The sequence below is a fragment of the Chiloscyllium punctatum genome, chromosome 30 (genome assembly GCF_047496795.1).
Source record: "Chiloscyllium punctatum isolate Juve2018m chromosome 30, sChiPun1.3, whole genome shotgun sequence".
Lineage (NCBI taxonomy): Eukaryota > Metazoa > Chordata > Chondrichthyes > Orectolobiformes > Hemiscylliidae > Chiloscyllium > Chiloscyllium punctatum.
This window is the reverse complement of record NC_092768.1, coordinates 6,184,231-6,198,401: the sequence shown is the minus strand read 5'-3', so window position 1 is coordinate 6,198,401 and position 14,171 is coordinate 6,184,231. Positions and strand designations below refer to the sequence as shown.

At 38.8% G+C, this 14,171-nt stretch overlaps 1 protein-coding gene across 14 annotated transcripts in view; it reads left to right on the top strand.

Moving 5' to 3' along the window:
- Positions 1–14,171, top strand: part of LOC140455148 (ras/Rap GTPase-activating protein SynGAP-like) — a 1,171,996-nt gene that overhangs the window by 802,330 nt on the left and 355,495 nt on the right. For 12 of the 14 annotated variants that reach the window (XM_072549832.1, XM_072549831.1, XM_072549829.1 and 9 more), the window contains one exon: positions 704–921. In XM_072549832.1, coding sequence (XP_072405933.1) covers positions 704–921 — 218 coding nt within the window. The remainder of the gene's footprint in view (positions 1–703; positions 922–14,171) is intronic. The other 2 variants (XM_072549843.1, XM_072549830.1) reach the window with 1 other exon arrangement.

Below are 14,171 nucleotides of genomic sequence, written 5' to 3'. Positions count from 1 at the left end.
ATAAACCAAAAAGGGGAGAGACCTAGATTCGAGGGGGCTGATAAGGAGAGGGAAGCAATTGTCAAAAGGTGAGACAATCAACTTGAGCAATGAAGAGTGATCAAGAGAGAAAGAACAGAAGAGTGAAACAATTAAATAAAGAGAGACCTGTTTTAAGCAGGAAGAACAAAGAGAATAGGGAAATTATAAGGGGAAAAAAAGAGAGAGACACACACTAAGAGGTGATAATAAATGGAAGCCAGTGGCTTTGATATGAGGTCAGGAGAAGTGTTCTTGCACCTCAACCCCACATTCAGGCATATTTTAACACATGGTCAGTGGATGCCTGTCCATATTACATTTCTATGTAATTCAGCACGGGCATAAGAGATGGCGGCATTTCCAGGCTATGCTATTTCCTATTCTATTTGTCAAACTTTCTTCAAAATAAGTATTTTTTTGTGACTTGTTAATCACGTTCAGTCTTAACTTGAGTGACAATAATTAGTTAATGAAATGGACAATAGGGAACTGCACACCCTTCACCAACAGATGACCATGGCCAAAACAAGAAAATCACAGCTCTCAAAGTTCGCTTTTGAAAAAGTCAGGTTCCATGTGATCTGTACTCGTGCGCTAACACCAGCCCCCAACACACTCCACCCCGTACCATGATATGACAGGTTATGTGTCATTTATTCCCCCCTGTGATCCAATTCCGCAGGGGCAACAGACACAATACGAGGAGGAGATTCTTTCCCTGAAAGAACGACTGCAGATGTCAAACCGTAAGCTAGAGGAGTACGAGCGGCGGTTGATGTCACAGGAGGAGCAGACAGGGAAAATTCTGCGAGAGTACCAAACACGCCTGGACGAAAGTGAGAATCGTTTGCGTCGGCAACAAGAGGAGAAGGACAACCAGATCAAAGGCATTATCAACAGGTAACTGGTGAAGACCCAACCCAGTGTTTTAGTTAGGAAGCTTTCGGGGCCAGTAACATTTAATGTTTATCTCGGAGCAATGAAAGTGAAAGGAAACCCGATAGAGGTATACAAGCTTATGAAGGCACTGTTAGGGTGGAATGGAAGGCACTTTTTCCATTAGTACAAAAGATTAAAATCAGAGGGCCTAAATTTAAGGGAAGAAGTAGAAGGCCAAGAGGAAAATGGAGGAGAAACATTTTCCCCTGGACAGTGGTGGAAGTCTAGAAAGGCTAGTTGAGTAAGAAACTCTCAAAACATTTAATCAGTATTTAGATATTCATTTGTTCCAAAGCTTCCTCAGCAATGAGATGGGATTCATATAGTCAGATCATTGTTGGCCTGAATGAATCTGGATTAGAATGGTGCTGGAAAAGCACTGCAATTCAGGCAGCATCCGAGGAGCAGGAAAATCGACGTTTCAGGCAAAAGCCCTTCATCAGGAATACCCGGCAGAGTGCCTGAAGGGTGGAATGAACCCAAGTGACCTAATGGCCTCTTGCTATGCTATAAACATCTGCATCTATAAAGAACTAGGAGTGGAGAGTAGCACTGGGTTGGACAGCAACATCTACATCCTGAGAATGTAAATAAGTTGGCATGGTGTATCCTGAACAAAGTCTCCAAAGAGATCATTCTCAGAAAACATTGCCCAAACACGTCCAAGGGACATTACATAGAATATACCACATAAAAACATGTTAAAAACAGTCTATACCAATGTTTATGTTCCACTCCAGCTTTCTCTAAATATTGTACATTTAATGCCAGAGTAACCCTCAATTCTTTTGTACTCTATATACTCAACTACGATGTTCCATTTAAGCTGCACAGCCATGCAGCAACTTAGAGGTTCTGCACACACCAGTGGACACATTGACTTCCAGTCCTGTAAGTCGCTACCATGCGTGGACCTCAGGAGGTCGTATCTGGGGAAATACTGATGCAACGTAGCTCAACTAATTTCACCTTAACTGGATCTGTACTATCCACCTCAACCACTCACTCTGGCAACAAGTTCTATCTTCTCATCAACCCATACTGGCCTCCACAAATTGAATGAGTCAGTATGCCAAGTCAAAAACAGCATAAATGAGATGTGCATAACATTGTATTCACACTTCATGCATCAACATTTTACTGGGGCCTGCATTTACTGGGTAAGACCAAAGGATCTTTTCTCAAGTTAGGCTCTGATGCTGGAATTGAGCTTGTTTATAGTTATCCGCATGGTTGACACAAACACCATTTCACAATAGATCTGCATCAATGTTGCTTAATAGGGCAGTTTCAAGAGATCGTTTCTAACCTGCTGGTATACCTACACTAGGAATGTTTGATGCAAACGTGTAGGGGTGATTTACTCTTAAGCGTGCCACATTTAAACCTGACTAAAATAAAAAAAATCTGTGCAGAGTAAAGCAGAATTAATATTTCAGATCTGTGTCCTGAATAGGGAAATTAGGAAATGTAGAAACATACAGAGAGAGACACACACAAAATCAGAGCTGATAATAAATGGACGCCAGTGACCATTGAGCTGAAAGATAACTTTGTTTCTCTGCACAGGTGCTGCCTAAACTGCTGAAGGTTTTCAACAACTTTTATTTCATATTTCCAGCACCCACAATATTTTATTTTCACTCCAGTTGATTGATAGGTGTGAAAACAATGGAATTTTGCCACTGAAATACTGGGCAGATTGATTAATGCCGCAAACACAATCATTACCCTCTCTGGCTGTTTATGGAACAGATGTCAATAACTTTGAAAATTAGCAATTCCTAAAGAGAAGTCAACATGTTTTTTTTGATGCCATGGAAACAATTCTTTATGTTGCAGTTAATCTAGTTAAGAAAGATGAGGCCATCAATAGGTTTCCTGATCAATTAGACTGTCATCTTCCTAGTTAGCTACCTTTGATTAGAGGATGCCATTTATTTAGAGTCACGAGTCCCTGTTCTGGGTCTTCAACTGATTAAATAGGATGATTTTGGCCCACAGATCTTTTGACACTTTGGGTAGAACATCCCATGAGCTAATAGGATTCAGATTGCGGAATTTGCTGGTTTTCTTTCCTTCTCTGCCATCATTGTGCTTCATCATTCAGGCGTTTAGATTCAAAGCGCAATACTTCTTGAAGGTCAAGTTCACATCATATTGAATGTTAGACTCCTCAAAATTATTAATGTCAATGCTGCTGTATTTCAAAGAGAGCATCAGGGTGCCCTTGAAGCATTGTTTTTGTATGCCCCGGCACAGTAGCCATTTGAGTGTTTGGGAAACAAGATTTGGTATGGGAGAGAATTTTCAGACCACTTGACAACATGTCTATTCTATTCCAATTAGTTCTACTGCAGTGCTGTGGTGGCAATGTTGCTAAAAGTTAGGCCCAAACTAATGCCTGCCTCGTATAAATAAGGAATGAAAGTAGGCCACTGAGCCCCTCAAGTCCATTCCATCATTTAATAAGATCATGGCTGATCTGATTGAAACCTCAAATCCACATTGCCACCTAACCCTGATAACCTGTCACCCCCTTGTTTAACGTAAGTTAAATATTTGAATGGCAGAGGCAGGTTAAAGACTCTACTTCACTATTGTTTCAGGAAGAGAGTTCCAAAGACTCACGATCCTCAAAAGTAAAAAAAATTCACCTCTTCTGTTTCAACTGAGCAATGCCTTATTTTTAAGTATTGATGCCTAGTTCTAGATGTCATCCTTGACACACACAACTTGCCAAGACCAACTAGGATCTTATATTTATATCAAGACATATCCTACTCTTCTAAAGTCCAGTGGATACAAGCCTAGCCTATCCAACCAATTATCATAAGACAACCTTAATTATCCAGGTATTGGTCAAGTAAATCTTTTCTCAACTATTTAGGAAGAATGTAAATGTAAAGTGATTAATACTTTACACAGTATTCCTGATGTGATTTCAGCAGTACCCTGTATAACTGAAGCATAACCTCCCTAATTTTGTAATGAATTCCCCTTACAACAAAATTCTATTAGCTTTCCCAAATGCTTATTATACCTAGACGCTAGCCTTTGTGATTCATGCACCTGAACATGCAGATTTCTCAGCACCTCAGGACTATCCAGTCTCTCACCCTTTGAATATGTTTTTCTTTACTCTTCCTGCTAAAATGGAAAACTTCACATTTTCCCACATTATATTCTTTGCCCACATACTAATCATGCAAATTATTTATTTCAACCATTGATCTCCCAGCAGTGATCCATGTGCATAGCATTCAGCATACCTTGCACATCTTAAAAAGACCCAATCACAGAATTGTTACTGCTTAGAAAGAAACCATTTGGCCCAACTTGTCTGCACTAATTCTGTTACTTAGTGCCAACCTCTTGCTTTTTCTCCCATATCCTTGGACAACATTTTGATCCAAATAATCATCTCAATTGCACCTGTTTTTACCACATTTTCAGGCAGTGCAATTTACTACCTGCCGTATGAAAAAGATTTTTCTTATATCAAACTTGCTTTATTTTGCACATCACTTTAATTCTATATCTTCTTTTCTTTTATAAGCAGGAAAAGTTTCTATCTACTGTATCATGATTTTGAAAACTTCCATCAAATCTCCTCTCAGCCTTCTTCTCTCCAAGGAACACAGTCCAATTTCCACAACCTATATTCATAACTGAAATTTCTTGCAAGTCATTTCTGCAATGTCTCCAATGACCTCTCACCTTTCCTATAAAATGGTGCCCACACTATACACGGTAGTCCCAGGTGAGGTCTAAGTCTTGTACACATTTAAAATCACCTCCCTACTCTTGTACTCTATTTATGTCTGCTCTCTGCTTCTGGTTAGCCAGTTAATCTTCTATTCATGCCAATATGCCATCCCCCCCCCAAAAAAATGAACTTTTATTTTCCACAATAATCTTTAAGTGTGGCAGTTCACTGAATGGGTTTTGAAGATCTTCGTACATCCACCAGTCCCTCTTTACACACAGCACGTTACTTTGTCAAAGAACTCAAACTGATGGGTAAAAAATTATTTCCTCTCCTCAAAACTATGCTGGTCCTGTGTAATTACCTTGAACCTACGTGCTTTGCTATAACTTCTTTGAAAATAGCTTTTTAACATTTTCCTAATGTCTGACGTTAAACTGTTTATGATTTCCTGCTTTCTGTCTCCCTCTTTGGCAATTTGCTATTTTCCAATCCATTGGGATCTTCCCCAAATTAAGTGAGATTTGGAAAATAAAAGCAATACATCAATTTTCTCAGTTGTTACGTCCTTTAAGACCCTGGGATTAATTCTATCAGTTACTTGTCAGCAACAATTTAATCATGATCAATTTTCCTGATTTCCTTCTTCCCTTAGGGCGGCACGGTGGCTCAGTGGTTAGCACTGCTGTCTCACAGTTGCCTTGGGCAACTGTCTGCGTGGGTTTCCTCTGGGTGCTCTGGTTTCCTCCCACAGTCCCAAGATGTGCAGGTTAGGTGAATTGGACATGCTAAATTGCCGGTGGTGTTAGGTGCATTAGTCAGGGGTAAAATAACCCGTTGGGTAGGGGAATGGGTCTAGGTAGGTTGCTCTTCAGGGGTTTGGTGTGGACATGTTGGGCCGAAGGGCCTGTTTCCACACTGTAGGGAATCTAATCTTCCATTTCCTGAATCATACTTGCCTCTGGAAAGTTACTTGTATCCTCTAAAGTGATGCGTCTTATTTTCCATTATTTATTCTCCACGGTTAATTGTTAACTCTTCTTTTTAACGTATTGATAGAATTTTTTCTATTTATCATGCCCTAATTATTCACTCATTAAGTTTTTTGTCATTCTTAGCTTTTTCTTTATAGTCTGTCTAATCCTCTGGCTTGTCAACTGTTTTACACAATTATTTACTTTTTTAAAAAAGCTAATATAATTTTTAACTTTTCTAGTCAACCACTAACAGTGGGTCTGTCCTTTGAAATTTTTCCTACTTATTACAATATAGTGTGTATTCTGAAATATCCACTTAAATGTCTGCCACTGCATCTCTTCTGACCTATTCTTGAACCTAATTTGCCAATTCCCTTTAGGACAAATAACAGGAACAGGCCCTTTAGGCCATCAAGACTGCTGACACATTATGCTTTTCTAAACTTAAAAATCTTTCTCCTCTATTCAGTAAGGGTCCACAATTCGCTGTCTATTCCTATCTGTCAAGATGCCTCTTAAACACTGCTATCCACCATATCCATCTCCACCACCTCTTTTGGCAGCACATTCCAGTCACTTACTACTCTGAAAAAATGTTACCTCACATCTCTTTTAAACTTATCACCTTTTAGCTTAAACCTATGTCCCATATTAATTTGCATTTCTATGTTTGGGGAAAAAAAATTTCCAACTATCCATTCTATTCACATCTGCCATAATTTTGTAAACCTCTATCAAGTCTCCCCTCATCCTTCGACATTCAAGTGAAAACACAGCAAGTTTATCTAATCTCTCCTCACTACTAATACTCACCAAACCACAAAACATTCTGGTTAACCATTTCTATATCATCTCCCAAGCCTCCAAGTTCTTCTAGTAGTGTGGCGACCAGAACTGTGCACAATATTCCTAATATAGCCTAACTAAAGTTCTGTTCAGCTACAACATACTTGCCAATTTTTATACTCTATGCCCCAACCAATGAAGACAAGCATGTCATCGGCCATTTTTTAATTACCTACTCCACTTATATTACCGCTTTCAAGGAACTGTGGGCCTGCATGCCTAGCTGATGCTAAGAAAGGTTCTGCCATTTACTGTATACTGTACTTGCTCTTCCAAAATGCATCACTTTGTCCAGATTAAAGTCCATCTGCCATTTCTCGACCCAAATATCTAGTATATTTATATCCTGCTATATCCTCTGGCAATCCTCTTCACTGTCCACACTTCCACCAATCTTTGTGCTGTCTGCCTATTCTTTGTCCTCTTCCAAATTATATTTATATATATTACACATATTAACAACAGGGGTTCCAGCACTGATCCTCTGGATCATCACTAGTCAAAGAGCTCCAGTCAGAAAAACACCCTTCCACTTAAACTCTCTTCTCTAAGACAGTTTTGTATTCATATTACCAGCTCACAGCGGATCCCTTGTGACTTCATCTTTTGTGTCAGCCTGCCAAGTGGGACCTTGTCAAAGGCCTTGCTAAAGTCCATATAAACATCTACCATTCGGTCTTCATCAATCATTTGTTACTTCCTCCAAAAATCCAATCAAGTTTGTGAGATGCAACCTTCCATACTGCACAAAACCATACTGCCTATCACCAATAAAGTCCATGTTTTCTAAATGTGAGTAAATTCTATGCCGAAGAATCTTCTCCAGTAACTTTCATACCAAAGACTTAATGGTCACTGGTCTGTAATTTCCCGGAGTATATCTGTTGCCGTTCTGAAACAAAACAGCAACACTGACTATTCTCCTATCCTCTGGGACCTCTTCTGTGAATAAAGATACAAAGATTTGATACAAGGCCACAACATTTTCCTCATCTGTCTCCTTCAGCATTCTGGGATAGATCGGGTCCTGGGGACTTGTCTACCTAATGCTTTTTAAAAACATCAAACATAATTTTTATATTGACATGCCTGAGAAGCTCAACCTTCTCCTCCTGAGCCTCAACATCCACCATATCCTTTTCCTTTGTGAATACCAATGCAAAATATTCATGAAGGACCTTACCCACTTGCTCCAGGTTAATGTATAAATTCCCTCCTTTGTCCTTGCGTGAACCTACCCTTTCTCTAGCTACCCTCTTGCTCCTTATATATGTATAAAATCACTTCAGGTTGTCTTTAATCCTATTTGCCAAAGACATTTCACGGCCCCTTTTAGTCATCTTAATTCCTTTTTGAGTTCTTTCCTGCTATCTTTGTATTTTTCAAGAGCTGTATCGGTCTTCAGATTTCTAAAGCTTACATATGTTTCCTTTTTCTTTATGACTTTGCCAGCACTGTTTTCATGCATACCTTCATGGATATTTAAATAGACCTACATTTAAAATTTTAAGTCTAGACCCATCCCACTTTCCATCAAATGAATGAATTTTAATCAAATTACACACTGCTACCTAGAGTACCTTCACTATGAGATCATTAATTAACCCTATCACAAGTTGCAGCATTATCAGGTCGAGCACAGCTTGCTCTCTGGTTGGGCCCTGAACTTGCAATTCTAAGAAACCATCCTAAAACATTCGATGAACCCTTTAGCTACCTTTGCCCGTCTGTCTTTTCCAGTTCATATGTAGATTAAAATCTCCCACATTTTCACCGTGCCTTTCTAATGAGCACGCATTATTTCTTACTTTAAGTGCACCCTGCCATGTGGTTCTACCCAGTTTCCACAGACTTGATGGCTGAACTTATATTACCTCTATGATGCTAATATTATCGTAAAAATATTAGATACATCCCTCCACCTTTTCCCAGCTTCCTGTTCTCTTTAATATTCACATTGCAATCTCTCACCCTGCAGTCATGTCTTTGTAATGACTGCCAAATCATCAGTATTTATTTCTATTTGTGCTATCAGTTAATCTATTATGTTTGAAATGCCACATGTTCAAACACAGTCTTTAGTTTTATCCTTTTATTCTTTTATAACTACTAGGCTTATCTGTTCACTCTAACATTTGCAATCCCAATCTTATTCTGCCAAGTTCTGTTTATCATTTCCTGTTTTAATTCCTTTCTCTTTTGCTTTGTCTCTATTCTTTTGATTTACCAAATTATCCCAAATTTCATTACTTGCCTTTACTATAGAGCTTAAAATCTTGTCTACTTCACAAGATATGTAGTGTGTAGGAGTCCCAAATAATTTGGATGGAGATTGTCTCACTGGTACAGATTTCTCTTTCCTTATTACTGGTGCTATAATTATCTTGACCTGTGCCATTTTGAAAGTGGTCTAGGTAATAATTCAGAGATTATGATTTTAGAGGTTCTACTTAATCTGGTGCCTACCTCCTCATACTTAGGATGCATAACTTCTATCTTGTTCTGCCTGTATTGTTGGTACCTATATAGACCATATACCTATATAGATCATCCTCCTCCCACAAGTTCATCTCCATCAACAAGCAGATATCCTAAACCTTGGTAATGGATAGGAATAGAGGTGATCTGAACTCTCATTAATTGCATAGAATGTTGTTCACCCCTCAGACTATATTGTTTCTTAACAACTTTTTTTTTTTTACTTCCCCCCCCACTTGAATGGCTTCCTGCACCATATCGCCTGTCAGTTAGCTCGTCAACTCTGCAAGCTCCCGCCCTAATCCACAAGCTAAATAAAAAGTACCCCAAATTGTTGGACAATAGCAAAAAGTGCCCTTTGGGTTGCTTTACCTGTCTCACACGCAGTCAACTGTTTCTCTTGTCACTGAACACTGACCAAATCAGAAGACACTTTCGTAAGAGGTGTGACTGCTTCCTGGCACAGTGAATCCAGGGAATGGTCCCTCTCTTAAGATGAGTCACAGTTCGGTAGTTCAGCCTTCAGTGTAAACTCTGAGCCAAAACTGCAGAAATTTCAAACATTTATTGCAGACATGTTTGCCCCGGTCCAAATTGGCATCCAGGAGATCCCACACACTGTAGTGTCCTTAATATAGTCACATTAACTACTTTGCATTGAAAAATGAACAAAATAATATTTTATTAACATTATTGCCAAGTGCTATTTTGAATCTTATGAGTTAAATAAATCTTAGTCATGTAACAGATACTCACCAAAAAAAAAAAAACAATGTCTATCCCAGTAGCAGATTAACAATCAATTCCTGAAGGCCACCAACTGCCATGGATTAAAATTTCACAAAGTCAGCTGGTGGAATTTAAATTCAGTTAATAAAGTCTGGAATTAAATGCTTGACCCTGTGATGGTGACCATGAAATGCATCGATTATCATAAAAGTCCATCTGGTTTACTAATATCTTTGAAGAAAAGGGTAATCTGCTGTCCTCAACCAGTCTAGCCCATATGGGAGTACTCTCCCACAGCAGTGTGGCTGACTCAAATGTAGCTGTCTTCTTCTGAAATAGTCAAGTAAGCCATTTAGTTCAAAGGCATGCAGGGATAGGCAATGCCCACATGTCATGAAAAGAAAAACAAAATTTTGCATAAGCATACATGTTGAATTGGTTTTACTTAGGATACTACTATTTGTTTAATAGTTCTTCCATTGCGTCAGGATAATGTAGCTGAAACATTGCTCGTGGAATTTGTTATGTACCAGGCTATACCCTCTCAAAACATTTCAAGGTAGCCCAGACCTTAACTTTTCTGGTTGTTTTAAGTAGGTGTAAGGTGGATATTCCAGGAGTGATGCAGCTGGCCCAACCACTCAATGTTAAACAAAACAGAATTTGTTTACAGACTAGTGAATGAAACATGAGCAAAGGAGAACAGAATGTAGAACAACAACCTATCTGAAAACCCAAGCGACTATTGTAACTTAATGATGGTGTTCCAATTCCTGCGACATCCCATAAACACCCCCTTAGCTAAAAAGGTAAAATCAAACACAGGTTCTTCCAGGAGAGATGTCAGAGCGCGAGAGCGCCAGAAAAACTCTGTTGAATCAGAGAACCTTTATCCCCAGCAGCTTCAACTAAACCAAACTAGGAAAAAAAAAGACCTGAGCTGGGAGAACTAGCCACTCAACTTTCATTGTGCAACTGTTCTTTTAAAAAAAACCTAAAGGCCTCCTCTGATTGTTGACTTGGGTAGTATCTATTAGCCATTATTAATTTAACCAGTTCACACATATTGACACTTTTTCCCTTTATGACTCCTCTTGGAAAAAAAAGGGTAAAATAACCTTGTTAAAGAGGCAACATCGCAAATTTCTCTAGCTACGATTATGACTAGACGGTCAGGGGATTTCAGTTATACCAACACAGCAACAATGTGTCATATTTTCCAATACGCCATTCTTGCACCCAACATTTTCATCCAGCAGGTCCACTATCTACAATTTTCCATCCGTTAGAGTAAATGGAAAATTGTAAAGAATTAGTCCTACAATTTTTCCCACAATCCAACACTATAGGCAAGACTAATCCTATCAGAAAATTGCACCCACGAAAAGAATTCTATCCATCCTCTAGTTCCCTCATTCTTCCATCACACCTGCTCAGAATCGATTCAAAGGCATGTTGTTTGGATAGCAATGGGAGTAATGCGTGGACCTGCAGATTGGTTGTTAAACATTTTGGCTGCTCAGTTATTTAGTTGGTTTCAAAATCTGTTACCAAGGTGTTCCACTCTTCTCTCAAGAAATCACAGCTAAAAACAGTTTGATCAGTCCTTCACCTTGACACCTGTAAGAATACACCATCTCAATTTTCTCCTCTCTCAAGTGAATCGTATATTCATGTGATGTGCATTTAAAAAAGGCATATATTTATACATCACCTTTCACAACCTCTAATATTCCGTGGCATGTTATGACCAGGTATTTCTGAATGTAATTATTGTTGTAATAGAAGAAATGGAGCAACCAATTTGTGCATGACATACTCCCAGAAACAGCAATACGATAACCAACATCATTAAAAGTAAATTTGGCTGAAAAATCAAAACATCTGGAGACCTGATAAAAATTTATTTCTCTTCTTTAGAGAAATGGCATGGATTTCATTATGTTCACCTGAGAGCAGAGGGTGCCTTCGCTCAGCATCACAGCTAAAAGACAGCAGCTTTGGCAATGCAGCACTCCCAGAATAGTGTTAATTTGGGAATAGTCAATGTTAACTTTGATTATTTATTAGATTATTAGCTTCAAGAGGCCCAGGAATCAGGCCAGATTTCTAAGGTGCTTTGTTTTCTACCAGCATATCACATTTATTTACTTTTACAATTAATTCTTAGGATGTGGGTATTGCTACCAAGGACATACATCTTTAGATATATGCTCTTACGCTAGCTGTCTTTCACATGGTGCTAATGGCCCTTTTTTTAAAACTACAAATGAGTAGCTTGGCCACTGAGGCGTTTCAAATCAGTTGTTAGGAGTCAAGTGCCTTGGCATGAGGCCAGAGTTACAAACAGATCAGATTAGTTAAGAATGGTAGGTTTCATTCCTTAAAATAAACCAGTTGGATTTTTACAACAGAAGAACTTTTACCACTTTTCACTTCAATATTTGAGAAAAACTGCATTTAAATCATCAAACTGTGGTTAAGCTGACATTACCTCTGTTCTCATGTGAGCCCATGGCAATATTTCAGAGACCCATGGAGTCTTCCAAAGTGTTCTGGATTTTAATTACCCCATAACCACGACTACCAAAACAGATTATCTGGTCATTAACACATTGCTGTTTGAAGGATTTTGCTGTGTGCAAATTAACTGCTGTATTTCCTACATTACAACAGTCACTTTCCTCCAAATGTACTTGATTGATTGTAAAGCATTTTGAATGTGCTGAGGCCAAGTAAGGAGTTTAAAAGTGCATTATTTTGTTTCCATTACACATTACTGAGCCTCTGCAGGCTTTTACAATCCACAGATAATGACATACATTGTGAATTTCACGTAAGTATGGTTTGTTTGGTGTTGCAATGATATAGAATGAGCTGAATACCACAGCAGCCACACACCCTAGGGTATTACAAAACCACTTCTTAAAGCCATTCTATCATACAAGGAGGACATATGTTGGTGGATGGTGCCAAACTGCGTGGGAAAACAGGATGTTTTGAGGAAAGGAAAGCATTCACTGAGGCCTACAGATACTTAGCAATCCAAGCAGTTGAATGACAGATGGCATTCATGATTCTGAAATGTAAGTAACTGCAATGGATTCTAAAAATATATTTTAGATTGCACATACTGCCATGCAAAACCTCAGGATGTCCAAAGTGCTTCACAGTCAATTAAGTGTATGAAGTGCAATAATGTAGAGAATGAGGATGCTCGCGCACAGCAAACTCCCACCAATAGCATTTACGACAAGCTCATGTTTTAGTGATGTTGGTCAAGAAACAAATATTGAACAGAACATCAGATACACTTTCTCCACCATTCATCTTCAAAACAGTATCATGAATCTTCCACTTCAAACGGAGGGGACAAATTGAGAGAGCTATAGTTTAACATCTCATCTGAAACACAGCAAAAACACAAGGAAGCACTAACCTTGAATTTTTGGTCGAACCGGAGGCAAATATGACTGACCTGTCAACCATGAATTGAAGATCAGTGAAGGAATGTCTGAGGCTTCAAGTAGTTTCTAATACATAAAGTCATACGTGGGAATGGACACCAGTAATTCATTCTTACATTATGTCTCCTTTTTGCATTCTTATTTGTGAGATCTAAGCCGAGTGCACTGCCATCTACTGTACTCCTAACTTATTCTTCACCAGGACCTCAGCTATGTAAGCTCCTCAGCAGCTTTCCTATTTTAGCAGTCTTCAATCCTTCAGAATTCCAACTCTAGCTCACCTGAGGCCTGATCTTAAATTATCCAGTCATTTCCCTTTGCAATGCTCTTTTCAAACTTGGCACTATTTACCAGGTCATAAATCCATATGAACAGCTGATTGGCCTTAGCTGCAGAGTTGTCTTATTCTGGGCACAACTGTTTAGGAAAGATGTAAAAACAATGACTGCAGATGCTGGAAACCAGATTCTGGATTAGGAAAGATATCGGACTGGTACAGATGAGAATTAGCTGAATTATGCCAGGGAATTATAGCACAGGAGTCTATTCAATCTGTCATGTGCTGTCTCATAAAACTGTCCAGCTCGTCCCACAACCACACCATTTCCATATAACCGTGCAATATTTTTTGTTTCAGTCACATGTTCAATTCACTTTTGCAGGTTATTATTAAATTGACTTTCTTTTCAGACAACATAATCTAGATCATTGAAAACTAATTGCATAAAATTCTCATCAGCCCTCCTCTGCTATTTTTGCCAATTACCGTGTCCTTGTGGCCTTTGGTTACTGATCAATGAAAATAGAGTGATTAAAGCAGAAACCATCAAAACCCTTATGATTATGAATGCCTTGTGTTAAATCTTTCCTTTACCGTCTCTACTATCCGGAGAACAGACTGGGATAGGGGTTTCTTTTTTTTCCTTTTTCTCAGTCTCATTTCCAGGTCACTGAAATTCTTCATCTTTGGTACCAATTGCAACAACTCTCCTCTGATGATTCTCC